The sequence below is a fragment of the Callorhinus ursinus genome, unplaced genomic scaffold (genome assembly GCF_003265705.2).
Source record: "Callorhinus ursinus isolate GAN/ISIS: 27379988/994484 unplaced genomic scaffold, GSC_fseal_2.0 scaffold17, whole genome shotgun sequence".
NCBI lineage: Eukaryota > Metazoa > Chordata > Mammalia > Carnivora > Otariidae > Callorhinus > Callorhinus ursinus.
The window spans coordinates 13907615-13929820 of record NW_027397079.1 but is presented as its reverse complement, the minus strand read 5'-3'; the positions used below and the strand labels follow the sequence as shown (position 1 = coordinate 13929820).

Below are 22206 nucleotides of genomic sequence, written 5' to 3'. Positions count from 1 at the left end.
AAGGCAGTCGCTTAACCAACTGAGCCACCCAGGCACCCTGAATGCTTAAACTTTTTAAATAGGTTCATTTAAACAATGACTAAGTATCTATAAGCACAATTTGTAGCCTGCAATCTATACAGTGGTATTCCAGTCACAGTAAATGAGACAGTCCATTACAAGGGAATGTTTTCTACTTGTTTTCTGCAGCAACTGACATTTCATTCAAGCACTTTCAAATACCCTAGGAATCTCTAGCTGCTGTATGTCAAAAATTTAAGATCTCTCTTTGTGAACTTTAACACCCCTATAAAAACCAGTTGGAAGGGCAAGCCTATTTCCTACTGATCACTTTGATATTAACCAATTAAAGGCAAATCAATTTATTCAGTTTAGTCTGAATAATCATTTCAGAGTCACAATTTTCCTAACTGCAGATAACAACTACCACTCTGGCTTTTTTTTTTTTAATTATTATGTTATGTTAATCACCATCTATTACATCATTAGTTTTTGATGTAGTGTTCCCTGATTCATGGTTTGTGCATAACACCCAGTGCTCCATGCTTTTTACAGCGTATTTCTATTTCTCTTGGACATATCACTTGTGATATGATTTTCTGGCCCTCCCCCGTTGTGGGTTTTTTTTTTTTTCCAAAGGTTTTATTTATTTGACAGAGAAAGAGAGAGAGAGAGAGTGCTCAAGTAGCAGAGTGGTCCAGGCAGTGGGAGAGGGAGAAGCAGGCTCCCCACGGAACAGAGAGCCCGAGGACCATGAGCTGAGCCGAAGGCAGATGCTTAACTGACTGAGCCACCCAGGCGCCCCTGTATTCTTTTTTTTAAATTAATGTTTGATAAGGTCTTGACAGTATTCATTAATAATAAAATCTGGTTATACAATTTTATGTTCATAAACATGCATTTTGTTTGTAAGCAAAGGAGAGGATAAAGAAAAGAAAGCAGTTACTATGTATCTGGAGGAGTACTGCGAACAGTCCTGTTAGTTCAGGCTCCAAAGTCAACAGCTACCAGTTTTACCTGTTTTCCACAGGACTCTGGATGCCCCCCTTATTTTTTACAGTTTTATAGAATTATTTGAAATAAAATATCAATTTTGAGTAAGAATGTACTTTCCCCCAAACCTTTTGATGTCATGGACTTTCAATTCCATCAAATATCATCAACTTATACTACACTGACTTACTATTTGCTCTGATTCCAATCAATACAGATAGAATTTTACTTTTCTAAAGTACAGCTTTCCTATAACAAGCACTAGAATTATTATGCACACAGATTTTTAAGATGAAAAAGTACCTTAAGAGATAAAAAGTTTCGAGGGATTCACAGTTACACACTATTAATGTTCCCAAATCTCCTCTCCTTTCCCCTTCTCGTTCCTGGATGGCTCCTCCCTTTTCCTTATAAAGATGCTGAAATGTCACCCAATCCTGCCCCTCTGTGTCTCAGGAGTTAGCAGCCTACCTCCCTCCTGTCTTACTTGGGCTTTGGAAAGAATAATCTACGCTTGCTGGTGCCATATTTTTAGGTTTCTGTTCATCTCTCCACCTACTGCAATGCCCCTATACAGAAGTGAATAGCCTCCTATGCAATTCAAAAAGTATCCTTGCATTTAACTTACTAGATTTTGGAAGTTTAGATTCCGCTTCCTCTGACCTATCTCTCTCGTCTCCTGTGAACTGATCTTGTTGATTTTCTTTTTGTCTCTATGGAAGGTCCCCTTTGTTTCTTTCACTGGTACTTATTTTACGCCCTTACATAAATATTGGTGGACTCGGGATTTTACCTTCAGTGCTTTTCTTCATTCATCATATTTGCTTTTGGGGAGAGTTTTACTGCTGCCCTATGGCTTTAACTGCAATCATACAGATCATATGGTAAGTGTTCTTAAACAAAATCTATTTGATTTTTTTATCTCTCTATATAATTGCCTAATAGATTACTGAACTTTGATGTCCCACAGACACCTTAAAAACAACCTACTCATGTCTGAATTACTAATTCTATCACAAACCTCCAACTTGAATTATACCATCACTTGTATTCTACCATCCTTCCATGTTTAGAGGGTCTTTTAAAATGTCTTCCTCTTCCCTAACCCCAACGTGATGAAGAAATCATCAACTCTTGGTTCTTTCTATTGGAAGCAGTCTTCCTCGCCTCTCTAGTTCTTGGCTTCAACTTCTATATCTTCTCACTCGGATAGTTATAATACTATCTGGTTGGTCCATCTGCCTCGGGTCTGACCTACAAGTCCATTGTGTCTCTGCTCAGCAAACACTGTGAGGTTAGCACAGACATACAATGGTGAACAGAGCCACGCCCCTACAGAGCTTACTCCCTGTGGAAAAGACAGTCGACATTCTGTATTGCTTTCAGAATGCTCTGTAACATGTAAATAGGACTGCATTGTCACTCTGCATGAAAATCCTTCAGAGCCTCTCCATTACCTCCAGGAAGAAGTACAGATTTCTTAGCATGGCCATGTGGCCCTTTGCAATAGGGCGTGGGCTGCTTCCACCGCCTCAACTCATCACTCACCTACCCACACATCCTGTGTTCCAGGTACCAAACAGCTCATGGCTCTCAAAAGAGTCCTCGTAGACTTTACACTTTCTCCTTTGCTGCTTTGTCTACCTCTTGAATTTCTATACATCCTTTAAGCCCGTTTCAATCCCGTCTCCTTCTTCCTTTATGAAACATCCTCTCCTGCCCTGCTCCCCAGTCTCCATTGGCAACAGTCTGCTCTCTGTTGACACTGACCTTGCATACTGTGCTGTAATTCCATTTACCACATTAAAATCCAATTACAGGGTCTGCTTGCCTGTTGGCCCAACTAGCCTACGAATCTCTAGAAGTCGGGGACTACACTTACTCATTTTTGTTTTTCCGGCCCCTGGTACAATACCCAGCGCTTATTACTCATTGAATGAAGATGTAGTTGCTATACTAAATAAGAAATCAATTCAAAAAGTCACATCTAAACTTTACTCGCTTTTCATTTGCTGTGTGATGATATTTAAAGGCAAGGTATTACTCATAAGATGTTTTAACTGTCCTTTTCTCAAGCTTGTATGCATTTGTATGAATTTTCATCTGCATTTTAAAAGGTTTTACATTTGGTTTATGTACAGTCTATTCATTATGGGAAAATTATCCCCAATCCATTGATAAATATAAAAAATTTCCATATAGTAAACCGTCATTCAAACTACTCGGTAAATAATGTATAAGATGTTCATATTTATACTTGAATGTGTGTACAATGTTAATAAACAGAATTATTATGACTTGAGAATATTCTTTAAATAGCACCAAAAAAACCCCACAAAAAACAAAAAAAACCCACCAGTTAAGCTTCTCTTCAAACACTTCAATACCCCCAGAATGGCAAATACGCTAAGGTTCTATGGCTCTAACATTTAATTTTTCTATTTCAGTGATAATTACATCAATAAACCTGATTCAGCATTTGCTGCCGTTCAATTCATTAATTAAAACAATTTTACTGCTACCACTGTGGTTTTTCAAGGATATCAAAAACACATTCAAAAATCAAAATAGCATACATCATCAGTTTTGATATGTGCATAGTATGCTTTACTTTGATTTCAACTCTACAATTAAGAGAACATTTAGAATATAAAGAGAGAGAGCATATACTCCATATACTTTGAACAAAAATACTTAGAACACAAATTGAATTTTGTAGAAACGGCAATATTCATGTGAAGAGTAGCAAACTGCCAAGAGGTTCCAAAAATCCTCTTAGGATGGGAAATATAAATGTATATAAATACTTAAGTGATAACAACAAAGGCAGTGGACTTTATAGTCTTCTTAATTCCAGTTTCATAGTGCTAAATTTAAAAAATTAATTTAAATCATAGTTTCCTGTGCTTGAGTGACTTGTAACATATCCATGAAATAAATATATTTCATTCTCAAATGACATATGGAAGCTTTTGTTACAAGAATGACAAGTAGCTATTAAACCATAAATGTATACATAGCAAGGCAATGCAATTATTTTTATATATTAGAAACTATTTGACTGTATTCTGCAAAGCAGCACTCTAATTCTGAGCTTGACTTGGTAAGCATACATCTTACTTTTGCTGTTTCTGACATCCCAGAGCACCTAAAACATAAAATATAATTTATAACAGCAGAGCATGCCAGAAGTGACCATTACATGTCAGAAGAGAGCCCATAATGGAATTGATATACAAGTTAGAGTTTAGTATGTGTAACAGAATCTCATAAAATTAGAATAACACTGAAGTATCATTTATTTCTTGCAGCAATGGAATTCCTTCTTAATTCTTACAATTTCCAAAGTAGGTGTAAAGGTTCATGGATAAAGTTGAAGTAATGGAATTAAGGTAGGCAAAATAATACACCTCTCTTCAAATGATCTTCAGAAAATTCAAATAGCCCTTTTGTGAAAAGAACCAGGAGAGAAATGCTATCTGGGTCGTTGCTGGAAGCATCACAATTATGTGACGTAATGGGATACTCCAATGCCATTCAAGAGTTTCTCCCAAACTACTCTAGAATTCAATTGGTAATCGAATAGCTACACCTCTCTCACCTATATGCAGTCTCTCAGAAAGAGAAGAAAGAGCATTGCCCACTCTTTCAGAGAACATATTTAGCGTGACATGGTAATTTGAATTGCAAAACAGCGAAAAGTCCTCTGTTGAGAGATTGGTTTAAACGTTATCACTGCACGAACCATGAGAGACTCTGGACTCTGAGAAACAAACTGAGGGTTCTAGAGGGGGGGGGTGGAGGGATGGGTTAGCCCGGTGATGGGTATTAAAAGAGGGCGCGTTCTGCGTGGAGCACTGGGTGTTAGACACAAACAATGAATCATGGAACACTACATCAAAAACTAATGATGTACTGTATGGTGATTAACATAACATAATAAAAAAATAAAATAGAATAAAAAATAAATAAATAAACGTTATCACTGCAATAGTTTGTCATATTGGTTTAAGAAGTATATCTTCTTCGTTTTAAGGTATAATAACTCAACTTTTAGACTTTATACAGAAAGTAGACTTTTAAAATAGTATTTCAAAGGACAAGTAAATTGGTTCCTTGAAATGTTTTAGCTGTACAAAGCAGGTATCTATTACACCTAAAAATATTGCCCTTTATTGTTATACCCTCTTTGTCCGCCAAATTAGCCCTTAATACTTTAGTATCATGCACAATTACTGTGGCATTAGTTGGGTCCTACAACAGGTATATTGCTAAGACCCCAGGTGAGAGATAAAGTCTTCCAGGAATGATTTATTTTATCGTGTGAACTGATGAGCATCAGTTAAATTGCCTTTTAATTGACTGGCTGTCTAAGTAACATGCCTTTGAGGGAAACACGACTTTTGAAATTTCCTTTGGCCAGGAGGGGAAGGAGCATGCTCAAGTCTTTGAAGTCTACAGCCATCAGACTAATTATCAGCACCATTCAATGTAGATTCATTTAATTACAGTAAATTAAAAAGGATGTGGGGTTTGGGAGAAAAATAAAAGAGTCAATAAATGGTGACAGAAATTCCAGACTATGCAAATTATCAGTGCCTTTTCTGGAGATCACTATCTCCCCCTCATCTTGCCACATGTATAAAACTAACGCAGACAGAGGGAGAGTAAAAAGGGGTGGGGGTTGGGAGGAGGAGAGATGTGCTGTGGGCCAGAACCATGCAGGTACTTGATATTGTTTATCTAACTTAATCTTCATTGCCACTTACAAAGCTGTGATTTCTCACTTTTTACAGATGATCAGAAGAGCACACACTTATTTGGAAGTTACTAGGTTCCAGGCACTGTTCCAAGCACATTCTAGATCTGCACTCATTTAATCCTCACCATGACCCTATAAGGACTGATTACTAGTTACTCTTTTCTCCATTTTACCCCTGTGGAAACTGCAGCACAGGAAGGTTAAGTAACTTGGTCAAGGTCACAGAGGAGGTGGTGGGACCAAATCAAACCCAGGCAATCTGCCCCCCTACAGCATGTTCTCATCTACCGCCCTCAGTGGGGGCCCTCGAGGTCAGGAATCACCACGAGGCAGAAGGGGAGTGCCAGCTCCTATGGGTCTGTCCAACTTCAAAGGTCATGTCTTTCCAAGGGGCATAAGAGATTGTAGAGAGAGGGAGAAGGGAAAAGATGAGGACCCCCAGCGGGGGACCAAATACATCTCTGGGACTGCTGTACATCTGACAAAGTAGCAAGGAGAGTGGAAAAGTTGGGAACTCGAGCTCTGGGTGATTCAGGAGCCAACAGCCTCACTGGTTGAATGAAAAGTCCTAAACCCTGACCCGGGTGATTCTAAATCCAGGCACCTTTCATGATACCACACTGCTGGATGACAAAGGATGTTAATATGTTTTGGCTGCTTCTGGGAAACGATGCACAAACGAACATTTTTAAAGCTTAAAGGTTGATGTCTTGGAAAAAAAAAAAAGTCCTTTGTTTCTGACATTTAAACAGACAGTTGGAATTGAGATCAGATGACTTGCAAAGTTTCAGAGTGGAAATTCAGCCAGGGGTCTTTTAATGACACATCAGAGAGAGGAAAGACGCTTAAAACAATCCAGAGCATACCGGTACTTCTACCTTTGATTAGGGCGGCTCATCGTGGTTATTTCATAACCTCTCAACAGCTTACCAGAACTGCTGCTTCCTAGGTGGCCACAAACCAATCCCTTCACTATTGAGAATGATGATGACCACCACAGTAAGCGTTGTGTCAAGAAGGGACTTCTCCAAGATCCTGAACTCGGAACAAGATTAACATTCGGAATCCCATACGAAACTCAATAGACTGGAAACATTTATTCCTTAAAATGCTTTTTAACTTCAAATCCCCATGGTTGGTGAAGAGTTAGTTTTGCAAAGGAACAAATTTTATCACTTGTTTTGAGTCTCTACTAACAGAGACGTGTGACATGGTCCGAATGTTCTTTTACTCTTGCAGGATGCTCGGGCCATCAAAATTTCATTAGCCTCACAGCAGTGCTAGCGCCTTCTAAACTTGAACTGTTGGCCTCTTTATCAATAAATAAATGAAACCTAATCCCTTTTAGTGACTAAACCCCTTCTCTGAAGTTCTAACTAGAACATCGGGCGCTCGGCTTGCATAATTTTACAAATGTTGAATAACATTCTTTTTCTGGGGAAAGCAGCCTTATTCACAGTTATTTCAAATGAAAACAGCCAACAAGAACTCCCATGCTAAACCGGATGAAAACAAGTCAGTGTCTGGTTCCTAAATTAGTTTCATTTTGGTAAGTTATTTCACACATGTCCTTCTTGTTTCGACCTAGAGGGGTATAACAAACTTCCAAGGATGCATCTGAAGCTAGTACAACAATGAATGATATTAGACAATTAAACTAATGAAAGGCAAAGGAAAATATCACTGGGAAATCAATAGTCTTTCAAACTTAGAGCAATGAAAAATAACAGGATAGAATTGAATTATTTCTGTAATTTTACATTAGAAATATTTGACTAGAGGTAGTAATAGTAAAAATATATAATAGTTTTGAGGTTATTGCTTAGAAAGATGTTAGAAGACCATATGGTAGGGTTACAAATTTTAGTTTCTCCTATAACTCAGCTTAAGAAAAACAACCACAGTTTTTATATCAGAAAAAAATCCTCAATGCTCTTGTTTCATTCCACAATTCAAAAGGTCTGCTAAATATCTCAGACAATGATGCCTTCCCACCTCTTAATGCAATTATTTACTGTCAATGGAATCTTGCTTGTTCTGACTAATCACTGAAAATTCAGAACAAAGAAACTAATCTGAAACATTCGTAGGGACGTACATATTAAATCTAAGCAATAGCCAATGTTCATGAAGAGGCCATAGCTCTTTTATTTCCTCTTTTGTTTCCTTCCCTTAGCTGACCACACTGGGAGTTCCTGGACCATTAAAATGTTTTTTTTGTTTGTTTGTTTTTTTAAAACAACCACAGCCAAACCTTGGGGAAAAGAGTAAACACAAGTTTAAGTCATCACTTGCCCAGCTCAACAAACATTGTTTTTGACGCTTTCTACTCTTAACTTGGCTGACCTATTTACTCTCAACAAATGTTCTGAATTTCAAGGCAAAGCCCTTGACACCCTCTTCCTGTCTCTCTTCATTCTGCTTCATAACCACCACCTGGACAGAGGAAAGAGCACACCTTTCCTAGCCTTGACATCACTCTATGAACAAAGTCTATGAAATCCTGGGGAAGCACGTTCTTCCTCTCGGTAATGATAATCCATGCAAATGGTGAGGGCCAGTGGTGGGAGAAACTCAGTCTTCCTTCCCTCCTCCCTACCAGTTGGATATTTTATACTGTTAACTCAAAGTTGACAATTTGGTAAGTTTTAGATTTTCCTAAGAGACAAAAAAAATGGCCTGCGTTGGGGCATTCACTGTGGGATAGCTTTAGCAGATACAGAATCTTAAAAATCACTACATTAATTTACATTTTACCACTACAGATACAATACAGGATACATTTGTTATTAGGGAGGAGAAAGAGATGCTACAAAGGTTGTGGGTGGAAGGGACAAGTTGACCCGATGTGAGAAAATATTTAATGGATACGGGTATGGATATGATGGAGAGAATCGAACCGAATGCCTTATCTTGCTGTGTTCTACTCTTTTCTATAACTACCATAAAATTTATCATGTATTTTAGGGAAATCAAATACCAAGCACTACATTTGAATATAACCATTGTACCTGAAGGTTCGGATAGACGGGAAACAAAGTTGATACCAAATCTCACACATTTAAGGTTAGTAACTTCCGAATCCACAATGAAAACTGATATAAATACAGTTTTTAACTGAGGTGAATGGATTAGCTCAGGGAAACATTGGCAGCCTGATTCGAAGACTCATTTTGCCAGAAAGAACTGTCCTTGTTTCCTGTGTGGGGTTGGAATAAAGCCAGCCTCCACCAAGAGCTGGCACTTTCAAAATGAATACATCGACTGCATGTTATTACTGATCTTGACTTTGGTTTAGTGCACTAACGCATTCTGCATAAGAGAACACACTGCTTTAGTTGGTTTAAATTAGACTTTTTTTCACGCATAGAAAGGATGGGTAATAAACAGTGGGAAGCAATAGGTATCACTTCATACTGTGACTTAGCTAAAACTGAAAGCTGAATAGACCTGCTTTCGTACTGCAAAGCAAGGCTGACAAAGTTGTTCAATAAATAATACAAATGAAATACCGTTGGTGAAACAACCATCTTTCTTTTCAAATGTCATGCAATTCTTCCATTTTAATTTTCTCCCTGCTTCTTGATGCATCATATTCACATAGCATCAATAACTAGATTGAAGTAGCAAGTGCAATGTTAATATTAAATGCTGAAGGAGAAATGTCCTTTCATTGTCTGGTATGTTGGCACTGACGCTCCAGTTCTTCTCAGAAGCAATACTGACTAAAAATTAAGTTTCCTTTGAAATCTGTTATTGCATATAAATGACCTGTTTTTATGATCCTGCATTATCTGTAAGAAAAAAATCCCAATAATTTATAAAGATACCTTTCTTACAATATGTAAAGCTGCTATTTGGATATCCTAAATCTGACTTTTGTGTGTAGACTTGGTTGTGGTCCCCAAAGCACATCGAAAACCATTACTCTCCCTCCTTACCAAACTTTCATTGGCTCTCATCACCTAGTAAGTTTAAAGCATGACCAAATTTGTTCTTCAATCACTTGAGCCCTGTTAATAATCTATTCTGTGTGCTCACTCATCCATTTTAAGATTCTGCAGCTTCTTTGAGATATCTTCAAGAGGAATCTACAAAGACATCTTTGATTACAAGCTGGCTCTGGGGTAAACTTTACCACCACTGGCTTTGCTACTCCACAGAGGATACCAGGTGACATGGTCCCAGATAAGTCAAAGCTAATCTTTTTTTTTTTTCTGTACATAATTAAACTGTTTTTCAAAACTATAGCTAACACATGATAGACCGCTTGCATAATTTAACAATCTGATGTCGACTATTGATTTTTTTCCAGGAAAAAATAAATGCGTGATTCAAGGACATTTCTTGAGTTCTAGTGCATTAAAACAAAAAGAGAGGAAGAAGAAAGAAAGAGAGGGAAGGAGAGAAGAAAGGAAGAGAAGCATGCCCCCCACAGTCAACTACAACAGACAGAAGCACTGAAGGCCAACATGATAGAGCAAAAAAAAATGGCACTTACCATTCTCACTGTCGGACTTGTTCTCGTGCTCCGTGTCTGTCAGGGTGAGGGCTGAGTTGGACCGACTTGACAGGCAGGAGCTGCGGCCTGATTTGACCCCCCTGCCCCAAAGTCTCATGGCATGCTCTGGGGACATCACTGCTTCATTTTCAGTATCAGCATCTGACCCTGCACTGATAGAGTAACCTCTGTGGGGGAGCCCCATTTCCGCACAAAATGCCAGTCCTCTTCGAGTTGCTGGTTCACAAACTCCTAACTGCCTTAGGGTAAAATTCTGTCCTAATTAGGGGGAAAAAGAGATAACAACTAGTGAGTATGTGTATCAGTTTTTTTTAAACGAAATCTCCCTAAAATAAACACTCAAGCATTTTGGTTTTTCAGTTACCGGCACCAGGTGTTTACATTAGCATCGCGTGGCACATGGTCAAGTGGGTGCAATTAAGGGAGGCTTGGGTGGAGCTCCTCCGCTGATTTCCCACTCGCCCCACTTAGAGCTCCTCTGCCAACCACTTAAGCCCATAAGCACCTCAAGAGAGAGAGGGGCGAGCCAAGGAGCGCAGACCATGACAACTCAACCCAGAGAAAGGACTAGTTATCAACTATAGAGTTTTGTTTAGCCACTTGTGAAGCAATGGAAATTGTCGGTTATTTCCTGGGTCTTGGCTCTAGTCCTAAGCGATGGGATCTTTCCCACCCAGATGTCACTCCCTTGGTAGAGAAAAAAGAGTAGGTTACTTGGTAAATAGAAACAGGGGTTTGGTTAGTCTTTATTACATCTTCCCTCCTTAGGTTAGCTACTAGCATAAACATGTATCATGTGTGTGTGCATATATTCACTATGCTTTGGAGTGTAACGTCTTGAAAATTTGCAGACATCTGACTTTCTAGATACTCTGCTTTAATAAACACCTGGAAACATCCGTATGGATCAGAGGAAACCAATTTTTGCAAATAAAATGTACTCCAAAAATAAAGCAGGAGTAATATATATTTAAAAATTAATGGTAAAATCAAGTTCCCTGTGAACCCTACAGGGCTTTACTAATAAATTGGAGCATAATAAAACTCACAGCAAGGCCATAACTTCAAGCAAAAGTATTTAAATTAGGTGACACCTGAAAATGACCTCTCTTATTAATGACTTCGCCAATCATGTGTTTATTCTTGAAATTTCACATATGTTTTATGACAGTATGGATGAGAAGAGAGAGAAATATGTCTGCTTGTACGGTGCAGATATATGGCCCTTCCATTTCTTGTCTCTTTTTGGAATGATGGAGTCCGAGATTTAGGTACCGACCAGAATCAAAATACATATAAAGAATAACAGTACACAAAGACTGATTTAGATGCTGCCACATAATACCAACCTTTTAAGAATATGAAGCATTTATATCACTCAGAGTTTTCATTTGCCTACTTCTATCTCTTCAATCTACGAACGCTTTAAAGTTAATTGGCTGGTGTGAGAAGTAACATACATTATGTTTTTTAAAAAAGAGGGTGTCATAAATTATTTGTGATAAAATAATAACATGTGGAATCTTCTAGAAAATGAGTCAAACATAATGCCCGATATAGTATATATTTGGTTGCAAAGATATCAGTAGCCTCCAGGCCTCCGCACATTTTAACTAGTGTGGTTAATTGCCTTATTGCCGTGGTCATATCAGAAGTTGGAATCAGCTTTATCTTGGTCAGACTTCCAAATGGGTTCTGACAATGACACTCATAAATAATGAAAATCGGTTGCTACAATTAGCTACAAATCAAACTGCTTAACAGAGAGATTTGAATAAGTATCTGAACCAAAAAATATGTCAGGAAAAAAAAAAGAAGAAAAGGAAAAAAGAGACCATGGAAGAGTGAAAAAGTGGGCAAGTTAATGAATTAAGGCATAGTATTGTCAGTAGTTTTTAAATAATTAGTGTAGCTTGTACTTATGAAAGTAAATCCCCAAAAGGTCAATGTCATGGACAGTTAATGGAACAGAGGTAGAAGAATTTACCCACTGTTACTTATCCATCACATTTTAAATGGGGAGAGGGAGGAGAGGGGTCTAAAATAGTTACATAGTACCATTAAACATGTTGATTTTTCAAAATAAGAATACTAAATAATTTTTAAGGGGCGAAAATGGATGATAAGACCCTCTGCATCTTTCCTCTACTTTGGGAGGTGCCCATTGGAGAATAAAAATAAGAGGGAGGTTAAAAGCAGTTAAAAACTCCTTTCTAATCTCTGAAATGCAACTCTAAACATTTTCCACGTTATTGACTTTTCACACTGCTAACATCTTGATGCAAAAATCTATGAGGTGAAGGAAAGCAGAAAGCTATCTTTAGTATTTGTTATCCAGGTATGTAAACACAGTTCACTTTGCAAATAAATATCCAAGGTACCATCTCTGTGAACTGATATGTGTATCCCGAACTCCTTCAACATCTGACCCTCTGAAATCAATGTCTCCCAATAATTCAAAACTCTTGCAGGCTCTTTCTGAAATGCAAGACGGAAAGCAAGCGCAAGCAGAGGAGTCCCTGTTAGACTGCCTTCCTGAATTAAAAAGTTTGCTTTCATTTCCTCTAGGAAAGAACATTAAACCTGACCTCCGGCAGATCTACGGTTAAGCCACTCGTTCCTCTGGTCAAGTCATTTTACTCTTCTATTTCTTTCGTCTTTCAGAGCTCTGGTGACTTGGTTTAAGAGATGCTTTCTGTAAATGTGACTACCATAAAGCAAGGCTAATGAGAACGGTTTAAAAAATAAACACTTGGACAAATGTAATTAACAATCATAGAGAAGTATATAATTTGACGACGAGGAGAGGATCATTTCCAAATAATTTTAGAATAGGCACTCCACCACCAATGTTGACTCTTCCTTTTCCTTTATTCAAAAATACCTCTAGCCCAGACCTGCCTCAGAGCTTCAGGCTCTATTGTTGTCAATTCCACTCTTTGGTTTTAAGGATTCTTGCTCGGGGGATCCCTTGTTTTAATGCAAACACCACTGGGGAGATCTAGCAATCAAATGAGAATAAATTAGTTCTAGCGGGTTATTTCCCACAATCTAGCAGCGTTAGCAAGATGGGCCATACTTATGGAAAACATATGCAGTTCCGACAAACAGGGGGGAGGGGGGAAGATGGAGAGAAGAAAGGTTTCTGACTCGGGGAAGAGAGACAGTTGGCAGAGGTATCACGGAGGTGGGAGGGCTGGGCTGGGTGAGGTTGTTCCGGAGGGCTTTAGGGCAATGTAGGAAAGTACAAAGAGAAAGGCAGAAAAGATGCTTCTGGAACCAGCTAAAAACTTGACCATCTTGCTTTTGACTTCAAGAAACACAAAGGAGATAACGATACATTTGTCCTTATTTTCCAGGGTTTCTTCAGATTGTGTTCTTTGCACTGGTTCTAACATGTCCCTAATTTCCTTCTCTGCTTTTTAGAGTCTTTACATTAATTCTATTTGGCTGAACCTGGTGAAATAAGTATTTGTCTCCTGCACATTGAATTTTGGTAACCTTGATCAGCAGGGCCAACACAGAGTTTCCCATTACAATTTGAAGCGGTACCCAAACAATAAATTGCAGCGAGAATAAAGTATACCTGAGCATGAGTGTCATTGTGATTAAAAGGCAAGGTTAGCTTGGATTGGATTAGGCATTTGTGTTTTACAACAGTCATAAATTTGAAAATCTATTTTAAAAACTGAATAAACACAATGTAGGCAGGTTGTATCATTAAAAAAAATTCATATTTTGAAAAAGAGAGGGAAGGTCTGCGACAAAGCGGGCAGGACCAGGTAAGAACAAATGTTTCAGGTAAGGTCAGCACATAGCAACAAAGCCGTAAAAGAAAGGGATTGAAAAAAATGGCTTAGCTACTTGGCCTTTTTCTCACACCGCATCTATAACCCAGTCAGAGCAGGGAAGGATTTTTCAAAACTGCAACGCCAAGTGATGTTCACCAGTAAGCGAGACATCTACTATCTCCGTGTGAGTTGAAAAGAAACAGACCGTACTATTGGGTGGTCCAGTTCTGAACTCATGGTATTTTCTTCCCCTCCAGAGTCTAGATTTCTCTATGCCTAGATTTTGCTTTCTCTCTCCCTTGTTTGTTATTTAAAAAAAAAAAAAAGTTTTATTCAGACACAACGCATAAGCCATACATTGCCTCCATTTAAAATGTGCAATTCAACGGTTTTTAGTAAATGCCTTGTGGTGTGTAACTATCACTAACAGTTTTAGACCAGGTTTATCACCCCCAAAGAAACCTTGTACCCATGATCAGTCACCTCCCATTGTCCCCCGTACCCACCTGTCCTCACCCCAGCCCTAGGCAACCACCGATCCATTCTCTGTCACTATTCTGAACATTTCAAATAAAAGAGACCCTACAATATGTGGACTTTTGTGACCGGCTTCTTTCACTTAGCATAATGCTTTCAGGTTCATTCATACCGTAGTATATATCAGTATTTCATTTTTATGGTCAAATAGTATTCCAATGGATGGAATATCGCTAACAGGGAAAAACTCAGCATGTCTGACCTCACATGGCTTCTATTTCCCTTTCTGCTGTGACCTCTAGGTTAAAAACTTCTGTTTAGCCCAGCCTGTGGGCATGTCACAGCCAAGATTTACAAACAGTGCTCTTCACCCAACACCTACCCCTGAGGAGATCAAGAAGTAGCCAGAGTGGTCATCGTCCCAAGTCCTCATGATTGAGCAGTGACCATAACGCAGGGGGGAATTGAATCTGTGCCCCAAAGGGTTAACGAGGTTAAAATGAGCAGAGGGTTTAAAACTTGTTTTCCAGAGACTGTTTCCCTTAATCAGTTATTGTGTCATTCAGACCCCACTAACAAACTCACTGGCCTTCTCTGCAGAGGCCTGGATTCAAAGTCAACTGATATGGTTCCAGCCTAGGAAGAAGCAAGGCCCCGAGTTCCTTACCCAGGGGTAACTAGCCCAAGACCCCATCCAGCTTATACCAGCTCTCAGAGCGTGCCCACAGCCCCTTCTCCTTGTCCCAAGATAACCTCCGGACGTCAGGGGCTGAATTCTGCCTCATTCTGATGTTAAGTCTCCATCCCAAAGTGAACACGGGACGTATGTTACATCTATGTTTGCTCAATGCGCATGCTCCATCTTTCTTCATGGATAACCTTAAGTCTCCCTGCGGCCCCTTTTCATCAATATGTATGGAATCTCACCCCCTATGATTATAAAAACCTATTCTTGTCCCCCTTTGGGGAAGCGGATTTGAGCTCACCCTTCCATCTCCTCCTCTGGCTGCCTCCTGAAGGGACGGTCTCCCTAGTACACCCCCGATGTCTCCGTGATTGGCTTTGCCACACAACAGGCAGGTGCACTTGGGTTCAGTTACCTACCCCTTCATCAGTTAATGGGCATTTGAGTTGTTTCTACTTTTTGGTTATTATGAAGTACTGTTGTGAATATCCATGTACAAGTTATTGTCAATATATGTCTTCGTGAGAGGCACTGCTGAGTCATATGTTAGCTCTATGTGTCACCTTTTGAAACCCCGCCAGGCTGTTTTCCACAATGGCTGCACCATTTTACATTGCCTCCAGCAGTGTGTGAGGGGTCCCATTTCTGCATATCATTCCTCCCCAGGACCTGCTATTATCGGTAGATTCTTACACCACACTGCAAGCGAGTATATCACACAGCAGGTTTGCAGTGGGGAACTGGGATGTAGGTCAGTGGCACTGAAATTTGGGAGACAAACTAAGAATTGTTGTTCCTTTAAACAGTAGTTGATTCTCTGGGCCTGCTATGTGAATTCATTATAATTTTATGCTATTATTTTTTTCTTTGCTTTCTATTATGCTAATTTATTCTTTGAAAATGATTTTCTATTAAAATGAAAACTGCTCTTTTGCTCAGAACGTCTACCTTTGAGGCTAAAATCACCTGATTTTAAACATACACGTGCAAATAATGATTCCTATGGCACTGTTGCATGAATTAAAATAACTGGAATGCTTACCAGAGAGGGAATGGCTGAATACATTATATATAGCCCATTCGATGGAACATTATGTGGCTAGCATCAACAGTGAGTTTGGACCTATCTCTTTGGATCTGGAGGGAAGCCCATTATACATATTTTAAGCAAAAAAACACAAGTTGCAGAATGGTGTGTACAGTCTGATTCCATTTTTGGAAACTAAGAGAGAGAACCAACAGATTATGTGAGTGCTTCTGGTTTTGAGTGTGAATGAAGGTGAGGAAGGCAAGAAAACTGTTGTGATGATCATTTAGAAGGGACGGCAAGTGAAGGAAGGTAGTGATATTCTATTTTATAGTTTTGAATTTTTACTTTGCACGATAATTTCCTTAATTTAAAAAACATAATAAGGAAGAATTAAAGCTTATCTCCTTTAAAAAAAAAACAAATATATGGTTTTTTTGATTTGCTCTTTAATAGCTCCTATTCAATAATTAGAACTTTAACTTACTAGCCCCTCTTGGAAAAGCTGGGTTTTAAAAATCCTTCCTCGTTAATTGTAAAGAAGTGAAGTTATGTAAGAAAGGTTGGAGCAATATTTGTCTCTCACTTCCTTTCTGCCCTTTCAACATATAAGGCTTTGCAAAAAGAATACCCATCCATTTCTTCTATAATAATAATGCTCCAAACTGAGTTTGGGAAATGGATAGAAGAATCAATATGCACTCAGTAGACCGAAATAAAATAACCTACAACTCTCTTTAAATATTTTCCTTGGTTGCTGTGAGTTTGCGTGGATTATCCGTTCTCAGGCACGGACTGATGTTCTTCCAAAGGCGGAGCAGAACACACAACGACAAGTTGGGCAAATATTTCCTACTTGATGCTTGCGGCATTAATGTCACCACCATCTTATCTGGCGTTCCCTTTTTTGCTGTGTTTGCAAAATGGTAAGATCACGCAACAATAGAAATGTATGTAACTCTTTCCCCTTTGGGACCTAATGCATATTTTATGGGACAATCCAAACGTTTTCACCTTCTTATGCTAAATTTGTCACTATTTGAATAGAATACCCATCCTTGAACATGCAATAGAAATTTCAGTGATGGTATACATCTCTACTTAAAAGGCACTACACAAAACTACATTTTAAGAATTAACTTTAAATCCCACTAAATACCTTAACCGTTCCACCCCATGTTACTCTGTATGTAAAATGCAAGTACCTTTAACAGCTTGCTCCCTTTATCTGTTAATGTGATATTAACATCCATCACCACAGACTGATAATCTCTAATTCTTAGAAGACAGAGAACATGACCACTGTATGTCATAATTGTAATCCGGTTTATTATTCAAAACACGAGTCTAATGGAAGCCATTGCAGGGTGCCCTGGTGGCATTCATCCTGAACTCAGCTGGGAAGGGCACCTGTGTGCCAATGAAGACAGGAGGCGGAGGTGCCACGGTGAACTTGGTGAGGAGGGCGGGAAGGGAACAGGCAGAGAAAGCAGGGTTAGAATGAATGGCCCAGAGAATCCATATTTTCTTCAAGAGAAGATTTGTGAAGCTCCAGGGGAGGGCAAACCCAGAAACCGAAGAGAAGGCTTGGTGGCTCAAATCTCCGAAACGTTGGGTTGCGAGCCTGCTGACTTCTAAGGAAACAGCATCTTCACGAGCATGAATCACGAAGGATTTACATACCCAACCACGAAATAGTGCCACTTTGATAATGGCGGCCATTTGTAATTAGAGAAATAACTTTAACAACTGGTTTTTATCAAAAGCATTCTGAAATGAATTTGCTTCTTTTTTCACGTAGTATTATTTCTTCGGAACAATCCAAGACCCAAGGATGATAACATGGCTCCCGCCTATCTGCTGATGTCTGAGTCATCCACAGTAGGTATTGGTATAAATAGGCATAGGGCAGGCAAGAAGCAGCAGGTGTTTAATAATTCCTACTGCAGGCATCGTGGTGATTCACAACGTGGATCCAAAACCGGCCACGTGGTGAGGACGGGATGCAAACTTAGCAGGAAGCTGGGGGCTCAAGACATCAGACCAATAAAGGCCGAGGCAGGGAGAAAGGATTACCCCCACTGTGGCCGGAGGAGGGCTATAAGCTACATCTATCTACTCACACCTTCTGGTAGGTAATCCACAAAGTAGGTTGGCCGCCAAGTCTGAACGAAGCCCTTTCCTCCTTAATAGCCCAAATTAGTTAACAATCAGTTAGGCAGGGGAGCTAAAAGAGGGAGCTCAGAGGAAAACATGGACGTAAGGTGATGATAAACTGAAGCTATTTAACTTGTGTCTTTAAGTACAGAAATGGAAGGTTGAGTAAACATGACCATCTAAATCCTTTAATCCTGCCGCTGACATTAATAGTGACTGAGAAGGATTAATCACTGTGATCTCTAAATGAATCATTTTAAGTAGTTAATATTTAAAAGTAATAAACTTTGGAGTTGCGGTAATGAGCCTGGTGGATCTGATTAATGCTTCGGATTTTTGTCTTTCTTCATAAAACCCTGCTCTCACAAAGAGAAAGTTTTCTCGGCACCAGTAAGTATCTTCAGAAGTATTTCAGAAAAAGGGTTTCAGATTCCTTTCATTTTTGTATGATGACAGAGGTGAGGGGGAACACTGGGGAAATGAAAAGTTTGGGGTATAACTGGAAATTCATAGCAGCATTAAGTGCTGAATGGTAAGACCATATGGTCACATTTCTTTTGAAGTCTAGGATCAGTTCCCATTATTCACTATAATGGCATCCAAGACTAAACTAAATCTCAGTCTTTAAAATTAAAAGCATTTTGCTCTTGGCTCTCAAATCTTCCTCTTTCACAATTTCCAACATGCTGGGATGTTTAATATATTTTCATAATGCAAAAAACACAAATAAATAAAATAAAAATAAAAGGGGTAAGAAAAAAAATGAATGCATTCCATTTCCCTTCTGAAGCAGGATAAAATGGTATAGAAAGACACATAATTGGTATCTTGAAGGCACTGTCAATACTATTTTTACATCTGCCCAGTGCTATTGGTGACATTCTAAAATGATATGTACAACCTTCATGTTCTACATCTAAGAAATATGAATCTAATTCTTTTGACCTCTCTGGAACATACAGCATATAAAAAGATTTTTAAATTATTTATCATTTTAGTAATATTCCAGCAATAAAACTGCTCCCCTCCCCCGAAGTGATCTATATCTAAGAGCTAAAAATGGGCCTTTTTCTATTTGGAAATTGATGAAAATATTTTAAAGGCACAGTCCCATCCCTTTACCACCAACTCTTCATTCATTCTCTCCCTCAGCACAATCCTGGATATGTTGTGGATGCTATTATCCTAATGGGCAAAATGTCTTTATCCAGCAAATCATTATAGTGCAATGCCAGCAAAAGTTGTTTTTAAGAGGATTGTGGTTATGGTTCAGTTGAGACAATGTGCCTCTGCCCAGCACCAAATGAAATCTCACCCTGGCTGAAGCTGGATGAAAGGAGGAATAAAAACCCCAAATTTTCCATATTTAATTACACATGCAGCTTGCTTTTTCTTTCTTTCTTTCTTCTTTCTTTCTTTCTTTCTTTCTTTCTTTCTTTCTTTCTTTCTTTCTTTTTCTTTCTTTCTTTCTTTCTTTCTTTCTTTCTTTCTTTTTCTCACTCTCTCTCTCACCAATTCTATGGATTTTTGTTGTGTTTACTTCATATACCTTTATAAATATTTTTGAGTAAAATTTTGAGTAAAGCAATTCATAAATTGCTCTTTTCTGGGGGCTTCTTCCTAAGCCCAAACTTCACAATTGTCTAGAAAGTCCTCACTTTAGGGATGCATTGTGTTCAGAAATTGATAGGTATCAGTACAGTTGCCCCTGAATAACACAGGTTTGAACTGCTTGGGTCCACTTATATGTGGATTTTTTTTATATGGTACAGTGCTATAAATGTATTTTCTCTTCTTTATGATTTTCTTAATAGCATTTTCTTTGCTCTGGCTTACTTTATTGTAAGAATAGGGAATATAATACATGTAACAGACAGGCATACAAGTATATGTTAACTGACTATGTTATCGGTAAGGCTTCCGGTCAATAGTAGTCTATTGGTAGTTAAGTTTTGGAGGAGTCAGAAGTTAGACGTGGATTCTCAACTGTGTGGGGTGTCAGGGTCCCCAATACCCACATTGTTCAAGGGTCACCTGGGTATATTTTCCCATGAAAATAAGCCATGATGGAACGTGTAAGTCTATTAAGTTAGCAGTATCTGAGGAACTGGATTAACAGCACAATAGAGCATGACATCCAGCTAAGGAGGCTGTCTCCTTGAAGAAATGTGTTCAGAATTCCAACAGGGAAAACCTCTCATCACCATAGCCTCTTCCATTAATTTTCTGCTTTCCAAGGTGGGAGGAACTCCCCAGGCACACCGCTGGTAGTCACGAGGTACACAAATGCTCAGCGCCAGAAGCCAGGATACGAGCTGAATGGTGGCGGGGGGGGGGGGGGGGGGGGGGGGGGGGGGGCAGGAGCTGGGATCAGCTACCGCCTTTCTCAGACCAACAGGAAAAACAGATCACCTTTCCATGTGTTTACTGACCACTTGAATTTGTTCTTCTGTGAGTCATTTAGTCATGCCATGTTCCCATTGGATTGTTTGTCTTTCTGTTTTCAATTTGTAAAAGTTACTCTTAGTGTATTATGTAGAGACCTTACATCTGTCACAGGAATTGTAAACACACGTCCCAATAATAATTTTGTTTATGGCATTTTCATTTACACATCGAAGGTTTTAAATAAGAAAATTAATCATTTAAGCTTTTCTTCCTGGGTTTTCTGTTTCTATTAGAATGGTCTCCCCTATTTTCGAGGTGTACGTGTGGTCTCTGGGGCAGGCTGTGTGGATTCACAACCACTTTTTCCTTGCCTTCCTCTGTTATAAAAGCTGGAAAGCAAAAATAGTAAATGTTCCCTCTTCTCATGCTGCTAAGCATAGCCAAGTATAACGGTTCTGAAAAAAGAGATGTAGGAAGACGTCTCTGGGGGATAAAAAGAAACAGTCCAGAGTAGGGAAGGCCTTCTCCCCTCTGCTTTTATCATGCTTCAGCCAGGAATATGGAAATGCAGCAAACATCTGGGCCTCCACAGGACAAAGGCCACACACTAAGGATGGCAGAGCAAACAAAGACAGAAGGAACCTGGGTCCTTGATGGCATCTTCGGACCCTGAACAGTCTACCTCTGGACTTCTTGTTTTGTCAGGAAATAATTAATTGTTAGATGTTTAAGCCATTGTTTTGGGAGCTTCCTGCTACTCTCAGATCAAGTCATTCCTCCTTTATTCTATCTTTCAAATTAACTTCTAGAATTTTTTTTTTTTTTTGCTTTACTTTTTACATTTGTCTTTAATCCATCTTAACTTATTTTTGAATATGCTGAGAGATATGGGTCCAATTTTATATTCTTCCAGATGGATAACCAGGTGTGCCAGCACCATTTATCAAATCCCACTGAATAGAAAAACCATTTTCTGTTTTATGCTAACTTTCCCTATATACTAGGATCTATTTCTGAAATTTTAGTCTTTTGCACTAATTGACTTGTCTTTATTTATGCCAATAGCATATAGATGTGATCACAGTGGCTTCATAGCATTTTAAAAAAAGATATGTTAAGGCCATTTTATCCTCATTATTTGCCTTTTAAATATATTTTTGGCTATTTCCAGATTTATTCCTCCATGTGAATTTTAAGACCCCGTTCTCCAATTAAAGACCTTGACCTTGTGGAGGTCAAGGTCTCCTTGACCTCCACACGTTTATTTTGGGAGAAGTGAGAGTCTTATGATATCAATCTTCCCATCTAAAACCATTGCCTGTCTTCCCATTTATTCGGATCTTATTTTATGTCTTCCAATAATATTTCATAGATTCCTTCATATTAGGTCCCATACCACTCTTA

At 38.8% G+C, this 22206-nt stretch overlaps 1 protein-coding gene across 1 annotated transcript in view; it reads right to left on the bottom strand.

Moving 5' to 3' along the window:
- Positions 1–22206, bottom strand: part of TENM3 (teneurin transmembrane protein 3) — a 1496942-nt gene that overhangs the window by 418153 nt on the left and 1056583 nt on the right. Inside the window, exon 7 of the mRNA XM_073902279.1 lies at positions 10257–10535. Coding sequence (XP_073758380.1) covers positions 10257–10535 — 279 coding nt within the window. The remainder of the gene's footprint in view (positions 1–10256; positions 10536–22206) is intronic.